Source organism: Zerene cesonia, chromosome 13 (genome assembly GCF_012273895.1).
Source record: "Zerene cesonia ecotype Mississippi chromosome 13, Zerene_cesonia_1.1, whole genome shotgun sequence".
Classification (NCBI taxonomy): Eukaryota; Metazoa; Arthropoda; class Insecta; order Lepidoptera; family Pieridae; genus Zerene; species Zerene cesonia.
The window spans coordinates 1,401,668-1,424,563 of NC_052114.1; the positions used below are offsets into that span (position 1 = coordinate 1,401,668).

A 22,896-nucleotide genomic window follows, 5' to 3' on the forward strand; every position below is an offset into this window, starting at 1 on the left:
AAGTAATTCAAAGCTTATAGCGATCGGGATGATTACACACAAGCAAATATCGATTTAACGAGAGCCCATAGCGGCAGTTGCGAATGAAAACTACAATCAGCATGATATTTGCTTGAATGTAAACTTTCGTGTAGAAGGTTTATTCAATGAAAGTTATTAATTACAAAGGAGATGCATAATTATTTGCACTATCTGGCTAGGAAGAACTAGAAAGATAATAAATTTAAACCTTCGAATAAACGGTAGAACACGGTCTTTTCTTTCTAACAACACTATCAACAAATTTAATGAATTGTATTGCTTCGCTATTTATGAATGATGTTGATGTGTTCAATAAAATTTTGTTCCATTAAGATACCGAATCTTGCATTAATCATATAAAAAAAAAATACACGCGTGTATAGATACCCAAAAGTTACTCAAACAATAAAGAAATTAATGAAGTTTTAATGTCTGAAACATCTCCTTTATAATTAAAAAAAAAAAAATAGAACAAAACACTTTTTAGACATATCCCTTATAGTCCAAGATCCCAGAGCCGTAAGACACAACTTATTTTCTAAAGCATGTAACTTTTGGGTTCACGGTAGTCTCTTGTGTACTCTTTAATACCTGAATGTTTGTGGAGCTTGCCCGGTGACACCTGCGTCGGTACCAGGTGAGAAAGGTGACTAAAAATCAGAGTTACTTAACTTAAATTTTTATGACTGATTTTTATACATGTTTTATAGAATATTATTCTGAAGTCATATAAAAAAAATCAGACGCTTTCCATGGGCCAAAACTTTTATCAGACGCTTTAAAGCTCTAAGAATAAATATATGAACTTAATTTATTTTTAAATGTCTTATTTTTTTATATTTTTTTTTTAAATAACTATTAAAATGTTATATTTAATCAGTCAGACATTGCAAATTGCAATGACCAAACCTCATCTAAACACAACAATTACTCAACCATGGGTATGAACACTGCGCATGCGTTTCAAAGTAAAATATCTTAAGAGGATTCATCAACACACTCAAATGCCATAGAAGATTCTTTTCATTAATTTTTGTATTTAAGTGTCGTTTGGTCATTGCAATTGGTCTGACTGATTAAATATAACATTTTAATAGTTATTTAAAAAAAATATAAAAAAATAAGACATTTAAAAATAAATTAAGTTCATATATTTATTCTTAGAGCTTTAAAGCGTCTGATAAAAGTTTTGGCCCATGGAAAGCGTCTGATTTTTTTTATATGACTTTAGAATAATATTCTATAAAACATTTATAAAAATCAGTCATATAAATTTAAGTTAAGTAACTCTGATTTTTAGTCACCTTTCTCACCCGGTACCTGCGCAGGTGTCACCGGGCAAGCTCCACAAACATTCAGGTATTAAAGAGTACACAAGATACTACTGTGAACCGAAATTTACATGCTTTAGAAAATAAGTTGTGTCTTACGGCTCTGGGATCTTACTCTATTATAAAATCTAGACAGGAAAACTAGCGAATGATTCATAAGTGATGTGAGTGAACAAAATGAAACTGATAAAGCTCAGAAATACAAACGCTAAACAATGAAAAATACAAATTCGTCATTTAGAACCGTCCGATTTCTTTAAAGACTTATGCTTATGGCTTATGGCTGAAATGAATCTGTATTCATATGTACTGTTATATAATGAAGTTTGAAGTCGAAATAAATGTACTATCTATCCACATAGTGTTGTAATGAGAGATATGATGATGTTTATTATATAAAAAGTGTTTCACTCCATGTAATTAAATTTACAGATGGGGTTTGTTTCGAGTTTGCTTATTTTAGAATATAATAAACTATTGCTTATACATTTTTACTTACTTTAATAATATCTGAAGCTTTTGGCCGGAATTTGAATAGTTAATCATAGAATTTTACAAGTGAAGGAAGAATTGAGAACCAATATTACTCAAACGAACACTTATTTAAAAGCAAAACAATCTTAAGGTATGGCTTTCTACGCTTATCAATGTAATAACGCTATCAGAATTGGGGCAAAATACATTTTTTTTATTGCAAAAAATGATTAATTATAAGTTTGTATTTTAAGAAACTAATATTATAAATGGGAAAGTGGGATTGTCCGTCTTTCTTTTATGAGACAACAGTTTGGACTGTAGATTGTAATAGACAGTGACATAGGCTACTATTTTTTGCGGTGTTACATCTCATTCCCATTGGAATTTCCTTTGACCACGCGGGCGAAGCGACGGGCCGACAGCTAGTTCTATCATGCATTGTTCGAGCCAAACATTCCGTCTTTTATGCACATATATTAGTATACATTTCACTTGAGTTCCTTTTTTCCCCTAGCTGGAGCAGAAGTCAACTACAGTACTCCGTCAGCTACACCTATACTGAGCTTCCCTTTTATATAGCGGTTTTTATGCACATATTGACAAAGTAAAAATCATATAAACAGCAAGTGCATTTACCTAAACAAACTATCGTAATTTTGTAACAGTTTGCCCCCATATTCTGATATCGTTCTAATGCAATTCTAATAATAACATGCCATACACCATTTGGACGCTTAAATTATATTTAACTACACCATAAATATAGTTAAGCAAATCTTAAAGAACCCAGTTCGGTATGGGACTTATTAATAAGGTAATATTACAAAGGCAAATTCAAGCTAGGCTTGGATCGAAAATATTTCAAGATAGACCTTACGCTATTAAACTCTTTTGCCGCGCACATTTATGTACCATTCAGATTACAGATAAAGCAAAAAAAAATATTTATGAAGAAGAAACCAATACATTCATAAGATATCTCAGAAAATCAGCTCTTATTGTCTCACTTCGTAGATTAGACATTTCACTACAGTCAGTATGAATGCTGCCATTTGCTACAGCCTTAAACTGTGTCTTAGCGTGCAATATTAATACACCTATTACTATAAGAGAGAGTGTTGAAATTGAATCAACCAAAATCCTGACTTATTAAAATGTTGCAATGCCGCAGAGATTTTCAGTAATTGAAATTCATACGTCAAACATATTATTATTGCCATTTGCATAAGACTGTTATTGGCGTGTATTTACATCACATAAAGAAATCGAAAACATTTAAAACATCGATATGTTTAACAATAACGCACTTTAACATCTTCATCTTAAGTACTTAAATGTAATAAACAGGCACAAGTACCCAAATATAATATATTAGTAAACCTTAACACGAAGTGTGACAAAATATTTAATGGCTGATCTATTAACTAACCCGACAGAGGCAGTCGCATCTACCTATATTTACATAGAAATAACGCCGTGACTCTCGAAGGTAAAACGTTCATATTCCACATTATTATCATCACATACATCAGTCTCAGAAGATGCCGAGGCTATACCAATGTTACTAGTTGGCACACCCAAATACCATTTCGTTCTACCATCTACGTCAAATTTTTACAATTGTTTTAATTTCCTCAAACTTGGGAAATGCGTGGCTTGAGAGCTTGTTTATTATTATAATTAATCATAAGTTATAAAAACAAATACATCTTTAGTTGAAAATATCTTCCAGAAAACGATACATGCACTCCGTACTTTAATACTGGTGCCAACTAGTAGCATTTATAGTATCCCCCAAAATTCGAAGCTGTCAAATCATTTCTTAGCACCATAGTTAAAATCTGGTCCATCCACTTCTTTGTTCAATCTTCTCGATACCAACTTTCCATTTTTATTATCTCCGTTTACACTTTCGTAAGGCACTCTTAGATTCATTTTACCATTAGACCGACAAAAACCATTCTCATTATTATCACATATATTATTGCCGTTCAAATTCAAATGGTCGTTCGAGCCATTCTGAGCTTTGGCACATTCGATTCTTTGCTTTTTTGCATCACTTCTACCCTTGTAGCTCTTTGTGTAGAAATTCAAAAAGAGTACCAGGAATATGACAACATTTGAGGATATGAAGAAAGTAAAACCGGTTGCGTACTGACATCTTGGCGAATAATATGTCCACGCACAGTAGGTGAGCATTAACATAAATTGGATCTGCAATGGAATAGAACAATATAAAACAAACAAAGAAAATTATAAATATTAGCTTCAAAAATATAACATTAATAATTTCGAGTTTGCAAAAGAATAGGTATTATATTTTTTATTAACTTATATATAATTACGTGCAGCTGTCTAAGGGTGAAGTGAAATAAACATAAATACAAAAACACAAACGTTTCCTCTTTATAATTAATTCAATCAAAATTAAGGAATAGTATGAAAAGCAATGAAAACTTAAGTCATTGTTTGAGAAACAACTCATTTGACAGATATAATAGTACCTACCTACTGCTTCATACCAAAATTTTTATTCTTATTTCCAGATAAATGAGAAAATTGTGAAAACTCAATACAAAATACAGTAACATTTACTCACCAACTGCATTTTCGTGACGTACTTCTTCCACCAAAGATACTTCTGGAATTTTGGCCCCAATCCGGACATGAGATAGTAAGTATACATGACAACGTGGACGGCGGAGTTCAGAAGGGCCAGTATAGCGCCTTCACCACCGGCCGCAAACTTCAAATAACTCCAAGAGTACAGGGCCATGATCACGTGATGATAGACGTGAAGGAATGTCAGCTGAAAATGTAACACTAAATTTATGATATACTAGACGCTTGGCCCGGCTCCACCCGGGCCAAATTTCATCAAAATTTGTTTCAGCGTCATTGACAGACGAACATGCAAACAACCAAAAAATAGTGTGACTGCCGTGTAGTATGAGTAAATGTAAGATCTTAATTGCTTTCCTATTTTCATTAGAATTGTACTGAAACAATATTGAGAAATTTTAAAGAATAGAAAAAAAATGAACACGAGGCGGGATTTGAATCGCGTCATTTCACTGAACCAACGTCTAACCTCTCGGTCAACCGTGATCCCGCATCAGTAATGGAATTTCCTCTACTCTTTCGGTTTTATGTGTCTTAGGTCAAGACATGAGGCAAAGTTAGCTAAATACAATTCTATCATATTGTTAGCAACGGCATCAGATATTTTGCTTTTATAAATAGTAAACGGAGTCTGCATAAACTTTAAAAGCCATAGAAAACAAAAATAGATAATAGATACCTGCTTGTCTTTCTTTCTCAGAACAAAAAATACCGTATCCAAAAGTTCAGTGAATTTAGCAAAGAAATACCACCAGCCCAGATCGAGTAACTGAAATATAATTAAATTCATAGTGTTATTGTTAGAGACATATTTAAGGTGCTTATAACGGCATAATTTTATTTATTATGATGCCTCATCAAAGTAAATCCAGTTACTTTGAAGAACTTCACCAGTAGCGTCATATGACATTTAGAGTTTTAGTTTTATTGATGGCTAGCGGTCCGCCCCGGCTTCGCCCGAGGTACATATATAGCCTATAGCCTTTCTCAATAAATAGGCTATCTAACACTGAAAGATTTTTTCAAATCGGACCAGTAGTTCCTGAGATTAGTGCGTTCAAACAAACAAACAAACTCTTCAGCTTAATAATATTTGTATATTTTATTATTTTGCATACATGACGTGATTATTGATATACCTTATATTTCCTCCTATAATTTTAATAAATTCGTAGGTGTCATCTTTCTTTAAAAGTTTGTAAATAAATCTTGTATTGAAGTACAATAATAGGAACACGCGTTTATTAGTTTCACTTGTATGTTTATATGTGTCTACGTCTCCTTTAGACCCAATTCCAGCGTACATTAAAGGGACAGCTTTAATGCAAACTTTGAAGACTTATCAAAGAACGATGATAATTCAATCATGTCATGAGGTTATCGCATTATCTTGATTAGGATAGTTGGGATTTATAATTTCCTTACGTATACTCCCAAATAAAAGCAACTCATACCGTTGTAAGTTCTATTTAAACTGTATTTAGTTCATAATAAATCCAAACATACCAAAGGATTTTGCGTATTGGACGGATAGCGGCACCCTGCATAAATTATTCCATCTCTAAAAATATTTAACTTGAAAACCTGAAATTAAAAAAGGTTAATGATAAAAAGATTGCACTATATGCACTACACTAGTAATTTAATTTTAGTTCAGACATATAGAGCAACAAAAAAATCAGTCAACCTTTTTTTATCCTGAGATAAGCAACTCCAAGTAAATACAACACAATAAATAATATTTAGCAGTCGGATATATTTTGCTTTTTAACCAAATTTATAAAAAGGAGGAAATGCGATTTTTGATGTTGTTACCTCAGAACCCATTAAAATCGGATCTCTGCCATGCAGTTCCATTAAAATTTGGTCTATGTCTGGCAATTTGAGGGCAGTTTTTGATAGAAATAAATATAGAGTACGTTTTACAACGGCAAAGTTCTATATTCATAGTATTATTGTTAAGGTTTCATTACATTTAACATCATAAACCAACCTTGATACATATCATAGCAGCTAATACCACTTGAGCGGCGTTATAATAGCTGACCAGCTTTGTTATCTGTAGGGGGGGACGATTCTTCATCAGCCGAGGTCCTATTTTTAAGAAGAAAAGGTATGACACCACCACCGCCAGTAATGGTATTGGACTAGACATCAAGAACCACGAGTCCACTATGGCACCTGAAAACGTGTAATGTTTTAAATAAACTACATACAGAAACACAGGAAGGAATTGATAGCCAAATTGTTTTATCTCTTATATATTGAATAAACTGTTAATTCTAATAAACAATTGCTACAAGACTTTACATAGTATGTTTGTATACGAATGGTACATTAAATGGGAAGTTCAATCCTCATCTTACTAGTAATTTTTTGTGTGTACTCTAACTGTTTTCTTAGATTTTACTTTTTCTAGAATGTTAGTACAAAGAGTACAAGTGTTAACATGTTCTTAGCCCGTTACTTATTGGGCTACATTTTATACAATTATTGTTAACAATCACTTAATTCACTATGACGCAATTAGTTATTTATTGTGAGGATAAAATAAATAGTGGTAATGTTATCTATCGTAATTTTCTCTAAAGGTAACATTTATATCCACGCCATCTAGTGAACTGTATCGTAACTACGTCCTAAATAGACATCTATGTTATTAACGACTTGCAGCAAGTTTGATTAGGTAAGTGTTTTAAGACTTTTCATGAAATAAACAAATTTAATTTTACTGTATTATTGGTCCTGACTCTTTGTACTTTAAAGTCAATCCAATTTTATCAGTGTAAAAGAGCAAAAAGAGCATAAAATCGAACCACGCTGAATAAACGTATTTCGAAAAATCCCAAGAAAATCCTTGATGAAATGACCCAAATACTCACTTTTGCCGACCTTCAACGAGTCCAAATATCTATCGATTTTGTCTAAGTAGCTCATTGTGGATCAGGTTCTGTCTGTAATCCTGTAATTATAATAAACCAATTAGTTTTGTTGAATCCGTGCACTATCCCTCAGGTACATAATTTATTTTGAAAGTTATGATTTTTTTCATGTGTCAATGTAACGACAATTTGCGGCCAGTATTATTACTTCCAACCGACTTCAAAAAGGATGAGATTAATTCGATCGCATTTTTGTGTTTTTTACCTCGTAACGTTTTACTAGGTGAACCAATTTTTACAATTCTTTTTTTTTATTGGAAAATTAGGGCCTCCCAGGTTCATTTAAATGATAGATGTTCTAATAATGTCAAGGCGATTTAGTTTACTAAGTACTAGCTTTAGCCTGGAGTTAAAGTTTTTTCGCAACACTTTTTATACATTTTCATCAATTTTAATAGAAACAAAGATTTGCTTTGAAGAATTTCCTTGTCAGGAATAAAATATATACAATTACATAGATATTAGAAAAACAGCAATAAAAAAAAATTACAACCACATTTAACTTTTCTGATATGACAGAACGTCTGTCAAAGCGATCACTTTCCAAAATTATTGTTATCTTGTATCTCTAGAAATTTCTGTTGAAGTTCATTCTCAATTCAAATATATTATGAAACAGAACCACTTCTGGAACTCTGATATATGCATAAATAAATTTGTCATAATTATAAGGAATATAAATAGAACACCATGTACATAATCGACACTAACATTTCCCATTATATCTATAAATGCAGATTGGCTTAAAATAATACGGTAATACAAGGCCGGAATGTACTATGACCTAAAGGCCGGAAGCCAATAAAATTCTCACAAATTGAATTCTGCGACTAGAAAATCCCAACGCGTATTCGTCTAAATCTAATAATATTTCATTATTACTTGCTATCGAGGTACGTTTTTATGTATTTATAGTAAACTAGTGGTCCGCCCCGGCCTCACCCGTGGTACGTTTCCTCTCTATACCATCTAAAGAACTTTAACAAAAAAAAAAACGTAAAAAAAATTGAATTGGTCGAGCCGTTCTCGAGTTTTACGTTTAGCAACACATTGGCGATTCATGTTTTGATGAATAAATATTATATTTGTTATTGACCACACGTGTTACGTGATAAACAACAACCAAATAAATAATAAAATATATTTTAAAAATATGTAAGGCAAAATATTACAAATAATATTATAAATGTCAAAGTAACTAACTGTGTCTGTCTGTGTCAGCTTTACGCCTAATAAACTTAATTTGTTTTAATGAAATTTGGATATAAAAATAGTTTGTTACCTGACAAAAGAAATGGGAATAAGACAGGAGAACCACGAGTCTATCTTTCTCTTTGATCACGTGAAGTCGCTGTTTTTTTAAGTCATAGTCGGCAATGGAGCTGGTGGGCCGCCTGATGGTAAGCGTTACCATCGCCCAGAAACATTTGGAGAGGAGTAAGGTTAATTGCAGACCTTTCGCCTCTACAAATGGATTGCTGTCTTTATTTGGGAAGGGATTAGGAATGGATTGATGAGAGGGATAAAGGCAAGGACTGGGAAGGGCAAGGAAAAGGATATGGGCCTCCGGCTCCCCCACTTACCGTACGAAACACAAAAGAAATGTTAGTTGTTTTATAAATCTGCCCAGTACAGTACCCAGTACCTATAAATCAAGTTCTTCACATAAATACCTTAACATCTAAATGGGAATATGATTGCGATGAATCTCAACAATATGAGTATGCCAGACGGTCAGACGGTCTGCTAACCCACGCTCGCTGTTAACTACGCGAATCGGAACAAATGAGTAAATAGCATTTTATAACTGCTGTCTGGGTATACACGTCATATTTTCTGTTCTTTTTGTTATAGTGGGCAACTAAGGTAGTTCGCCTAATGGTAAGCGATCATCACAAGCCATGAACATTCGCAGCGATAGTACAAATACGCTGCCTGCCTTTATGGGGGTAAGTTATAAGGAAGGATTGACAATAGAATATAAGGAATGGATTGGGAAGGGAGAGGAAAAGGAAACGGGCCTCCGGCTTACTCACTGTACGGAACACAGAAGCATTCTACCATTTCACGACACTAGTGCCGAAGCGTGTTCGACTTGACTAAAAATAACATACTAAATAAATGGCTGAGTGGTGAGTATCGCGGGCTTAAATAGTAAAAGTCACGGGTTCAATAATAAATATATTAGTTTTTCAATTTATCTCTACGAGTAGTGGTGATGTAGAACATCCACACTGCTCGAAACGGTGAAGGAAACCGAAACGTCTATTCTATATTATAACATCAAAAAGTTCGAAAACGGTATATCAAGCGCTTATATACTTTAAACGTTAAGGAAAATCACTACATAAATATTACCTTTAAGTAAATATCGTTAAGGGTCTTTAACACATTTCCCGGTTTTATGCTATTGAATGCATGCCCGTTACGCACATCAATTGTCACTAAGAAAGCTTCTCGTGTATCGATTTATTTCGCATCAACAGCTTTCTAACAAAATCAAGTAGTCATAGCGTAGGAGCCGGTGTATTGTTCTTGATGACGTTTATTATATGAATATAATATACATGTCATCGGCATCAGGCACCTTTACTAATGAGCATCTCATAAGTGTGCTACTGTATTATTATAGGTATGTATCGGTAATATTGTATGAGTGTTACTGACACGAATAGTGAAAAGGATTTGGTTTAATTAGATATTGGTATAAACGGTGAACAGATAATTATAAAATTATTTACATGTTTTTTTTTTTTTTTATTGCAAGCAGTTGTTTTTCCTTTTTTACGGGAAGACTTGGAATTTTTTTATGTTTTACATTACGAAAGTGTGTACAAAGTATTGATGAATAAAATTAATCATGAAAAATTATCTTACTGAAAAAAATAAATAAAAAAATTAAATAATTAAGAATTTTCTTAAAATAAATTCATACCAATAAATTAAAACGTGAGTTCTTCTAATATCACAATAATCTTATATAAGAATTTACATAGTATATAACTCGAAAAAATGAGATAGTATAAAAGTCAAGTAATAAATACATAACGAATGAGTTATCGTCCACCGGCTCTCAGTACATCAACAATTTGTATGTCAAGTGATGGACTGTAGGTCGAAACGCTTTGAACTGAATCCGGTCAATGCATATTGTATTCATGTGCGTTACAAAATCACAGTGACTAGGAAAACTAGTGACACATATAAAATAACGCAGAGACTATTATTGCGCCAGAGGATGCGTTTTCGATTCCTTAGTGATAGTTCCTTTTTTGAATATAACATTTATTGTGCCGGAAGGTTTTGAGTATTTATGTACTGTGAAATTGTCAAATATATGTTTGTTATGTGTGATATCATAATATTTTAAAAAACAATAGTATTCATATTTTATGAGTTTGAGGCTAGGCTTCTATGAAGTGCATAGGACTTTTTGTTTCGTCGACTCGTATCCGTAATGGTCCGCTTGCCAGCCAAATTACGTCAAACTCAAAACTCAAACTCAAATATGTATTTATTCAACTAGACTTCTTATAGAAGCGCTTTTGAATCGTCATATTACACAGTTATAACATTTACTATATCGATCATATCTTATGGCCTGATAACTTATACAAAAGTGTATCATTGAGGATGGTTATCAACAGCTGCAGACCCTACTGTTTTCCGTGGACTACCTACTGCCGTCAAAATCGTATGTCTAAATTATCATATATTTCACAATTATAAATCCTGCCGCAAGTGAACTCAAAATTTTGCCATTTCTCATATACTCCAGTCTTTTTTTATGTCATATCGAGCAATTGAGCTGGTGGTTCGCCTGATGGTAAGCGATCACCACCGCCCGTGAATATTCGAATAGGCCGCCTTTAAGGGATAAGAGATAAGGAAAATATTGTTGACTCGAAAGAAGTAATGGACTGGAAAGGGTCAGGAAAAGGAAACGGGCTTCCGTCTCCCCCACTCACTGTACGAAACACAATAGCAACCTATTATTTCACGCCAATTTTCTATGGGGGTGTGATACTTCACCGGTGCGAGCTGGCCCAATTCGTGCTGCTGAATGTGTATTCTGTCTGATAAATCCACTATTTAATATGTATATTAGCTGCTTCAAATAGCTTGACTACAAAGCAATGATTTAAAAATCGCGTGGGCTCCAACGCCTCGTCAAAACCTAATCCGTCCTCATTGTCTTGGTATGTCCTATCGTATTAACGATGTCCAACGTGGATATAAAATTATCTAGACATTGTGGCTCTACTAAACTGTATAAGACTGTTTGTATTATTTTCGTTTCATCTATTATAGTGCACATTGTTAGGATTTCATTTAGCTTAGAAATGTACATGAACTAAAGGATTTCCACTAAATAAAAGATTTCAATTTTTTGTAATTTTTATAAAAAGCTTTTTATCGACTTGTGAGTGAAGTCGAATATCTTTAGTAAGTAAGTTCTTTGATAAGTGAGTATATTTATGATTATTTTTAAAATTTGACGACATGAAGAGACTTTTTAATCACCCAGTATGTATCTGCTTAGACACATTACACTATATACAGTATATGAAAGTACCTCACCTACTGTACGAACGTACCCCGATGGAGGTACGTTCTTACTAATCTTTTATCGTAGAATAAATACCAAAACCCTTTAATCTTTATCATAATAGTTTATGATTTATTTTTTAAAAAACTGCAATATATTTCTTACACTTAGATTCATATCATTCGAATATTAATTATAAATAAAACAAAAATTTGTTGCAAAATAGTTATGATATAAAATGTACAGTTAATTTACAGAAAAAGCCCTTCTTTCAATTATAAAGTAAATGTAGACTTTTATTCTATTTATAATTTTAATTGTAATACAAACAACTAGCGATTACGGAACACTATCTTCAGGTATATAAAGAAACATTATACAGCTTTATATATTCCTGTTTTAGCGTCACTCAAGACATGTTATCTATACTAATATTATAAAGCTGAATAGTTTGTTTGTTTGAACGCACTAATCTTATAAACTACTGGTCCGATTTGAAAAATTCTTTCAGTGTTTAATAGACCATTTATTGAGGAAGGCTATATATAAGACTATATATATACCACGGGCGATGAAATCTAATATTATTAACTTTTTGGACTATAGCAATAAACAAATCGTTCTCGTAATTATATGAACGAAAGATTCATTAATTATTGACAAACACGGGGGTATTTTCGTACACACAACGAAATTATAAACAGAAATAACCGTAACATAACTGTAATTATACAATTGACGTATACAAGCCCCCCGAGTATTGAAATAGACGTCGCCCTAAAATAACACTGACAAATTAATACTGTCATGAGTAATTTCGTTTGAGTTTTAGTTAGCAGCACGTGGCTTTGCTCCTGTGGTCAAATAAAATGCTCAATTTCTTTGGAAATGTGATGTCTCCCATGATAAAAAGTATATAAATGTGTGTAATATATTTGGTTTGTTTCACAGAACAGCAGCTTGGCGTGTCTGGCAGGGGCACGGCCTCAGGATTTTCGAAATTAAGAAAAAAAATACAATAAGTGGCAGTTCAACCCGCGAAACGTAGGTGGTAAATTTTTATTGTCAATAAAGCAAAATTTTGAATGAAGTTGTCTTTTTATTTACTATACTAAATACCTTACAAATATGTAAAATTAGTTACAAGTAAAGGTAAAACCGCTGAGCATATATAATAAATTATTTTTGAAAATTGTAAATAAAACAAAAATTTAGAATTTCATTGTATTTTAATTCACTTTGCTAAATACCTTACAAATATAAATAAAGACTGATTTTTATTCACAATATGAGATTTCCAACGAAAACCATGTCGATAATCCTATTCTACTAATCTACTTCCTACGAATATTATGAATGCGAAAGTTTGTAAGGATGTGTGTGTTTGTTGCTCTATCACGCAAATACTACTGAACCGATTGCAATGGAATTTGGTAAGTAGACAACTGAAATAACATATAGGCAACTTTTTATCCAGATATTCCCACGGGATACGGACTTACGCGGGTGAAACCGCGGGGCACAGTTAGTGTTCGATAACGTGAAGGACATCCCTAGTTGTTATGACGTATCGCCGCGTCATAAAAACGACCCAACGGCCGACCGTTTTTTGTGATATTATTGTAAGATCTGAAGTGTCAAACTGTTTAATTGTAGAAAACAAACATTTTATTGTAGCCTAGGAACTTGGACTTTGAACTCTCAAGATTTGTATATTTCTTGAAATATATTTGTCACCATGACTTAGAACTTTTGACTTGGTCGAATAAATATTCTTTTTCTACCTTCTTTTTTTCTTTTAAAACTAAAAGGAAGGCGATATATCAAAAAATATAATATCGTTTACAGAATTAAAAAATATGGCGTGATTGCTGAGTAATCGTTTTTTCGTAAAGGTACTCTACTGGTCTCCCATTAGTTCTAGATTTAGACCTTACATAGGTCAATTTGAAAGGCCTGCTGCTGCCCAGGGGCTACTAAGTGAATTGTCCATTTATTATACATCACGGTCCGAGGTTACGTAAGAGTCACTTCGTCTCAATAAATTTGTATAAAAGTGGTTCAAAATTCATGTCTATGCAGTGAATCTGTAGCGAAGGATTTGACGCATTGCAGCAAGCGATCAGCTTTCTAAGTGAATTCTATCGAGTTTGCGAGACCTTGACCTCGTGAATTGCCTCCACTTAGTTAATTTCTTGTAAAAATAGCGCTTCAAATTTAACCCAGCTATGTATGTACAAGTCGTTTACTAGTCCTGACGTAAATAGCGCGAGTATTACTATGGATTATGCAGTATGATTTAATCTTTTCATTTTTTACCTGACTCGTGAAACGTTTAAGACGTTTTATGAATTCTATATATTATATACATACTGACAAATATAACACTTCTACTATAATGTCTGTACTGTGTAGGCCAATGAACTATTCGATAGAATTATTTTCAACGAGCAATATCAACATTATAATAAAAATTTCTTTATGTTTCAGATTTCAGTCGCGTGTAAGAAGTTGCTTGACCTCACCGCCTTACGTAATTTATAAAGATCAAAAACCAATTTGCTAAAGTTAACAATGTATATGCTAATATACTCAGGGGTCTCGTTCTTAGTACTAAGCTTATTTTTATTTCTAATATTGTGATTTTAGAATTAAGATCTCCTTCTTTCTTCCTTCGTCCTGTTTTTTTTTTAATTTTTAGTGGGGGATTCGAGCATGCTTTGACACGAATTGGGCCAGCTCGCATCGAGGAAGCACCACACCCCACAAAACCAGCTTAAAATAATAGCATGCTATTGTGTTTCGTACGGTGAGTGGGGGAGCCGGAGGCTCATTTCCTTTTCCTTTTCCTCACCCTTCCTAGTTCATTTAAACACAAAAAAAATCACCTAAATTGGTTAAGCCGCAATAAAGCCTACGGATATATCGAGTAACCAAGCACCAAAAAAATCTGTCTAATTGAGAACCTACTGCGTTTTTGGCACTTTGCTTAAAAATATAACAAACTACGTATAAAATTACGTATTTATCAAATTCTACTCCTATTATAAATCCGAAATTTGAAAGGATGTGTGTGTGTGTTTGTTGCTCTTTCACGCAAAAACTACTGAACCGATTGATACCAGTTAGACAACTGGAATAACATACAGGCAACTTTTTATCCCGATATTCCTACGATATACGGACTTACGCGGGTGAAACTACGGGGCGCAGCTAGTATAATATCAAATAAGATTATAGCACTAAAATAAACAAAACAGTAAAACAACAAAATCAAAAATAAATAGATATATAAATAACTTCCTAATGTTAAATGTTCCAAAATGCTTCATCTGTTATCAGTAATTTTGCTGTTAAGTATGACTCATGTTTCACGGAAGTACATGTCTACAGGAGGGTTTAATTTGGGGTTCGAGTGGGTTCCTTTGCGTTAAATCACTTGTTATACGTTCATTCAAAAATATTTTTTTATCGCACCAGTACAAAATATAATATGCTGTCCTATGAGCCTTTTAGGTAATTTATATATTTATCCTTATCACTACATAGTATAAAACAAAAGCAGCTTTCTCTGTCTGTCCCTATGTCCCTACGTATGCTTTAATCTTTAAAACTACGCAAACGATTTTGATGTTTTTTTAATAAATAGGAGAATTAGAGGAGGGTTTATATGTATATTTTGGATATGGGAGTCGAGCAAATTTTGGCACGAATTGGTCCAGTTCGCACCGGGGAAGTACCACACCCCCACAGAAAACCGGCGTGAAATATTAGCATGTGTGTTTCATATGGTGATTGGGGGATATGAGCGGCCCATATCCTTTTCCTTACGTTCCCAATCCTATCCTTTATTCCTTAAGTCAATCCTTTCTTAATCCCTTCCCAATTTAAAGTCAGCCTTATGCGTCTCCAAATGTTCATGGACGGTGTAGCGCTTACCATCAGGCGACCCACCAGCTCCATTGCCGATAATAACATGAAAAAAAAAATAATGTCTACTAAACTTCTCTGAATTTAACACGTGCGAAAACAAGTAACTCATAGTATAGGTGTCATGAAAAAGAGCCTGCTTATCAAATTAACTAGGGCTGGAATTCTGGACGTATTCTTATTTATTTTAATAAATTTTTCCTGGCACAATGTTTGTACCAAAACTCCTCCGCTTCAGCTATTATATTTAATGTTTTTTATGTATTTTGTAGGTTTGAGAATTTTTGCACTTTTGAATCGTCCTATTACACAGTTATAACATTTACCACCGGTTCGGAAGGCAGTATCTACAGAGAAGAGCCGGCAAGAAACATTGTAGTTGCTCTTTCAAAATAATATCAAAAAAAAAAACATGCCCGAAATAAGATTGTCTGGGTAGAAAAACGTTTGGGGTCAACTGGTATTTAAGCGATTAATTTGCCCTAGCTACTGGGATTAAAAGCTATATAATATAATATAATAGTTGATGCAATTAAATATCCAATTAAAATTAATCTTTGATGTCCTTAAATTAAAAAAAAATATATTAAATAATAAAAATATTGTATATACATTACATACAATATTTTTACTTAATACGAATTTATTATCACAATACCTTTCTTTTAGTCGTATAATTTCATAACAAAAAATTGTGCCTTGGAAAAAGCAGTCATAATTAGAATACTTGAATTAGTTTAAAAATCTGTATTGCTTGAAATCTTTAAGATATTTACTCCTATATTTTGAATTAAATTAGAGATTCGATATAAAATTATTGTTTGGGCACTACGATTTATTCTTTTAAATTATTTTATGTACGATATGATTTAAAAAGTTTGTTGATTTAATAATCTGAATGGGAATTAATATTAATAAATCCCCTTTTTATTAAATTATTTAACATTCCGTATATTTAATTGCGATCGTGACAATACGAGTATTATAGTCAATAATAATTGATGTATCAAATCTCTATTAATTCAATTTATAGCATCTATTAATTTTATACGGATGATTTTGGTAAATTTTATTGCAAATAAAATAAAATTTCAATATATTAAAAAAATAAAATAATTTATTTATACAAATAATATTGACCCATATATATTGTCAAAACAAAAGATTTCAAACATTATACTTACAATGAATATTTTTGTTAATTAAAATTAAGAAATTGAAATTTCGAATATTTTATTTATTAATACGTTATACTATAATCATGTTTGATAATGGCATTTAATAAAAATATACATATTTAAATTAAGAACTCAGCTAAAATCTACGATCAAACCGAGTGTTACGTAAACTAAAGTTTTGTACAAAGCTGTGCAAGATAATGTGTCACACTTATTTAGTCCTAATTAATGTTTATGTATGTCAATACTTAAATAATTAGGTAGCCTTCTAACCTAAATTAAATTACGCAATTAAACAATTGAAAAGTGTGTATTGACAGTTTGTACACATACAATTTTAAGTGTAAACATCGTAATGAGAAATGTAAATGTTTATTTATGATGCAATAAGATTATCTTGTAATTTATTTATATTTTTTAGAGCTTTTCAGTTATTTAAATATAATTTGACTTGAGTCGATATTTAAACATGAATTATTTTGTGATTAAATAAAAAAATGATAGTATCACTTGATATATATAATATACACATATTTTTTTAAGGGTGTAAATCATATTGATATAACTTATTGATATAATAAGCTTAATGTGACATAACTAACTGTTGAATGAAAAACCGCATACAAAAATGTAAAAAGGAAAGCAAATAATTTTAGATGAGACTACTAAAATAAATTTAAATATGGATTACATTAAAAAACAACGAATACTTACAGCTTACGATTACGAATGTTTTGACAATACAAAAATCACAGCACGAACGCAACGCGATACAAAACCCGGGTCCAAAACGACAATCGGACTTCTATCAGCGCACGTATTTATATCTAATACTTCGACAGATATATGTACGATTATTTAAACACACTTACCGTTAAAATATATCCTTTTCTGACCGTACACTTTGAAGCTAAAGTGAGCACTGCGCCAATATCGACCCGGCGACCGATGAAATACGATTGCACGCGATGTTACTCACTTCAGTTCCGTCCCAGATTGTATAATAAAATTATAGAAAGGGTCCTAGAAATGTGTTTCTAAGACCTTAGTGCTTGAACTGATTGGAAGGAGATGTAGGGCAGAGTGTCGTGGGCTGTTTAAAGTTATATGAGATTATAATCGATTACAATTGAAGCCTTAGCCGGCCCCTTTGTAAGCATTTCAAAAGCGAAGAATATTAAAATTATGTATAAAATTATTTATTTATTTCACTTTTAGGCTGTTACTTTTTGGTTTTATCATGGAGCACGTTTCATATGTAGTTTATTATATTATAACATTTGGTTTCGCTAATTCGGAAAATAGTTTCTAGGGAGAAAATAGATTGTTTATGTATTCATGGCCTTATTGAACTCTGTTTTAGTTTTTTATGACAAAGGCAAATTATTTTATAATTTAAAAATACAGTTGTCAAAAGCACTATTAAATTTGTTCCTATCAATATTATAAATGTGGAAGTAACTCTGTCTGTCCGTCTCTTCTTCTCAACCACTGAATAGCTTGCATGAAATTTAGTATGAAATATTAAGTATAACCCGAGAAAGTACTTAGGACAGTTTCTATCCCGAAATTCCCGAAAATTTAGGCAGGGAAACTACGCGGGAAAAACCCCGGTACTGTCCACCTTTCATTTGAATATCTATTTGGACGACGTCACGGGCGTAAAACTAGAAATAACATATAGTTAACTGACTCAACATGTCAATAAACCCAAATTATGTGATAATTTTTTTTCCCCTTTCTTGCCATAGGTGGCACCAGTAGGATCCTGCACACAAATTCATAAAATAGTCATGATTTTTATCAATATTGCTTCAACATGGAACTAGGACGATCAGCTGGTGATAAATAAATAAATAGTAGTAGCCATAATGTCCATAACCTTAATTTATTTGGCAAATATTGTTGCCGCTTATTGACTTCTTATGAGTAAGGCAAATTGTTCTTAAGTTATGAATTCTACTAAGGTCGAAGGACTTCTCTTTCCTTAAAACGGGTTAACGACTGCCCGTTGCTGCGTAGCCATCGTTGTGAACGGTTCACTACATAGTAGGGTAGGGTAGAGTAGTTATACATATTTAAGCATTCGCATCCATTCCTTGATTCCAGTCGTCTATCCTTTCCTTAGTGGCGGCTGTGGCCACCATTACTCTATACGTCTCCAAGACGCTATTTGTCCCTCAATCGCCACAGTTTACTTCTTCGACGTCATTATTATGATATTATTGAAAGATCAAAATGAAAAATTGATTAAAACCAGCTGTACAGTTTCTTGCTACCACTCCTGTGTAAAAGTGGTAAATATTAATCAATGTTATGACGATGTAAGTTTAAAGAAATAACGATGTTTGATTTATGGTAATTGGTGAAATATATGTAAGTACATTTAAATATACCCAAATAATTAATGGACACGTAATTAATTAAGCATTTGTGTATCAACATAATCCATTGTCTTCAATGATTCGTTGAAGATTTCGAAATGCTCGTATATATAATTTATTTATATCTTATTCAATTATCATTAGGTTAAATTTACCATGCCCAGAGCGTATATGTATGTTGATGTTCGTTTATCCAATAGCTCATTGTAAACGTTGAGTTAATTTTAGAACATTATTATATTTTTGAAAACAAATATAGTCTTGGTTAAAAAAAAGTCATTCCTCCTGTACCTATATCGCTAACGCATTCATAAAACATCCAAAAAGAATATAAAAATTTTGTGTAAATTATACCCAGATACATCTTCAATAGGAAATACGGTATGCAATCTCCCCGTTAACATGCTGATTATTTTATTTAAATCGGGATCATTAATAAAACGATCAAATTATTAAGTCAATTACAAGTCATTAATTTAAGTGTACAATAATTTTGTACAAACATAAAAATACTGTATACAATTTGTACACGCTTTATAGAATGGCTCAATAGAAACTAAGTTTCTATAGAGTTATTCTATTGCAACCACGGTTTGTAGCAGCGTTACTGAAAAAAATGTGCTGTGAGTAGTCTCAGTGGAAATCCCGGAACTAGGCCAGTAGGCCACTTTGAGGTTCGAGTTAGTAAGAGTCTGAGATAAGCTTTTTTTTTAAGTGGGGAAATCTTGCATAATATACCCACGGGAAAAGAGCCGTGGGTTATGTCGGATTCCTGCCGACTAAAACCCCACTGTGTTCCGCCGCGCTGCTTTAGACGGGACTGCGGGAACACATTGTACTCTACCGCATAGTCTAGGATAACCATGCTAATGCACCCGAAGTAGTATGGTAACCATATAGGATATACTAAGGTAAAATAAATCAAATTAATTGATTAAACTATAACCAGGATTGACCATACACTACGACACAGCAGCTGTGAGTTTTTCTTTTTAAAGTTATAAACATTTAACTGCTAAAATATTAAGCACTATTTTAAAACAATACATGCATTTCTTTGAATTTATTGAATTGAAATTGAATTTTCAAAAAAAAACTGAAACAATGAAAACCTTCACGTCGATAATATTATATTCTAATGGATATTCAATCAACGTACACATGTTTTAATTTCGCTTTTGTCATCCAAATTTTTTATCTGTACACCTCGAGGGCCATTCATGCTGCTTTTTAATTATAACTTCGTGTTTTATCGCTAATAAGGCATCTATTTTTGATGATCCATACTATGTATAGGTATACTAGTATAGTATTATATTATCTGTGATTATTGAAATCCCGGATATTCTCAGGTATTAAAATTTCATAACAATCTATTTTAGAGAACAGATAATCAGTTCTTCAATCATCTTGCTAATTTTTTAAAGATTTAATAAGTTTTTTAAAGTTTGGATTAGGAATGTTCTCGAACGCAAAGCTTATGAACGTAGCTCCCCTCTGTATTCGGAAGGGTTTATTTATTTACGTTTCTAGATAAAAAAAATGCTGTATTAGTTAAAAATCATTAAAAAATTGGGAACTCTGTAAAAATCCTTCGTTGATACTTGGTAGAAAATAAAATAAGTATATGCACTAAACGTTTATTTGTATATAAATAACTATTTAAATTAAAATAAAGACGACTTTTCAATCGCCCACTCGAGTTTTATCTAAATAAAAAATAATATGACACTAATGAGTTTTATAAGTGTGTTTAAATAAATAAAAAAATATGTTAAAAATTGAGCGAAGAGTGAAAAAAAAACCGAACACACAATTATATAACAAAGATTCAAAGAAGAGTATGAATAATGGTATTTGTATGTTGAAAAGGGAACCACTGAGGAAATTTCGGGCTTTACAATGCCACCAATTTATTATTAAAAGGGTAAAAAATTGAACTAAATATGTTGCCATCGTCGACTATTACAAGTGCACTGTATTTTATTGGTATGTTTCTAAATTATACTAGTTAAATATGCTGAAAGCTATCAAAAGTAATTCTCGGATATTATTCTAGCGGTTGTACTGAAGCGACGGTGGCAACAACTTAACTCTATAGACAATGGCATTGACCACATAAATCACACACATATTAAACAATAAATGATTTTGCGTTTTAATCAATGAACAATAAGTCACGTCGGTATAATTTAATTAATTTAATTTAGTAAAAAAATTTATTACAATTTGCTATCACTTAAACCTCATAGAACGTGATTAAATTACAGAATAAGATAATAATATTGTGATTTAATAATAACAAGGCTTTATACAAACCGTACGCAGCAAATAATTTATGTAATTTCCTATATTTATGTAGTGCATATAATGTATCTATTCGATTGAACGAATCAAATATGATAAGAAAAAATTTTTTAAATCCGTGAGGCTACTCGCTCGCTCTGATTACCTTTAACGTTATGTAATTAATTATATTTTATAATGTTACAAACGTTAAAAAGTATTTTATTTCTTAAATATGACAATCTGAATTTGAAGTCTATTAAAATATAATTATTACCCAAAGTATAATTACAGGACTGCGTTTTACTTTTCGTAGCGATATGAAAGGACATTGATTTAAAAATTATATAAAAAATATAGTAATAACACAAAATTAGAACAACGAAACAAAACTTAACAAAAGTCATACATCATTACACTACAAAGGACACTTACGAAGCCCTATTCTCTCTAAAGTCTAAAACTCTGCACAAGTATCACGTTACATTACTTTCCTATAAATATTCGCGCATTTTCGTGGAAAAACCATCCGTATCCCGTAGGAATATCGGGATAAAAAGTTGCCTATAAGTTATTCCAGTTGTCCAGCTGTCTACACACCAAATTTCATTGCAATCGGTTCATTAGATTTTGTGTGAAAGAGCATCAAACACACACACACATCCTTACAAACTTTCACGGGATCTAGGATCGTAATATTGAACGGATTGACCTGCGAGCCAGACGTAAATTTCGTCATTTCTTCCGGGATAATAACTTTAACAATGGTTAAGATAAGTGTCACTTGCACATCCGTTGAAGCCTTGTCGATGTTGAGCTTGATAGTATGCAAACATTTTCTTTTACGCTTTTTTTCGTTTGTAAATTTGTCTGATAAAAGAAACACTCTTGCACGTCACCAGAACAAGTTTTGAAGTGAAACTTCTTTAGAATCGTTGTGATTTCAAGCCTGATGCAACGGAAAAAACGACAGGTAAGAGACACAAATCCAAAAATGTGTAGAATGAAACAGGCAAAGAATAAGACGGAAACATACATACTATTTTATATTTTATATAAGTATACATTCATCTCATTCTTTTGTCGATTTACTGAAGTTTCACTTCTATCGTGTGTGAATCGCACACACAGACCTTTTTTAACATTTTTGTTTCACTTACTTGTATGACACTCACA

General features: G+C 32.3%; 1 protein-coding gene across 2 annotated transcripts; it reads right to left on the bottom strand.

Annotated features, from left to right (window-relative positions):
* Positions 1-1,241: 1,241 nt before the first annotated feature.
* Positions 1,242-18,075, bottom strand: LOC119831363 (elongation of very long chain fatty acids protein 7-like). Of its 2 annotated transcripts, none has more exons than XM_038354673.1 (7): positions 17,923-18,075; positions 7,334-7,413; positions 6,445-6,632; positions 5,958-6,035; positions 5,131-5,220; positions 4,429-4,638; positions 1,242-4,043 (listed from the first exon to the last, which is right to left on the bottom strand). In XM_038354673.1, exons 2-7 carry the CDS (start codon positions 7,386-7,388, stop codon positions 3,645-3,647), a joined length of 1,020 nt encoding a protein of 339 aa, XP_038210601.1. In that variant the 5' UTR covers positions 7,389-7,413; positions 17,923-18,075; the 3' UTR covers positions 1,242-3,644. The 2 variants fall into 2 exon arrangements, with proteins under 2 accessions (XP_038210601.1, XP_038210602.1); XM_038354674.1 differs by lacking the exon at positions 17,923-18,075 and adding an exon at positions 17,765-17,852.
* Between the last annotated feature and the right edge of the window lie 4,821 nt (positions 18,076-22,896).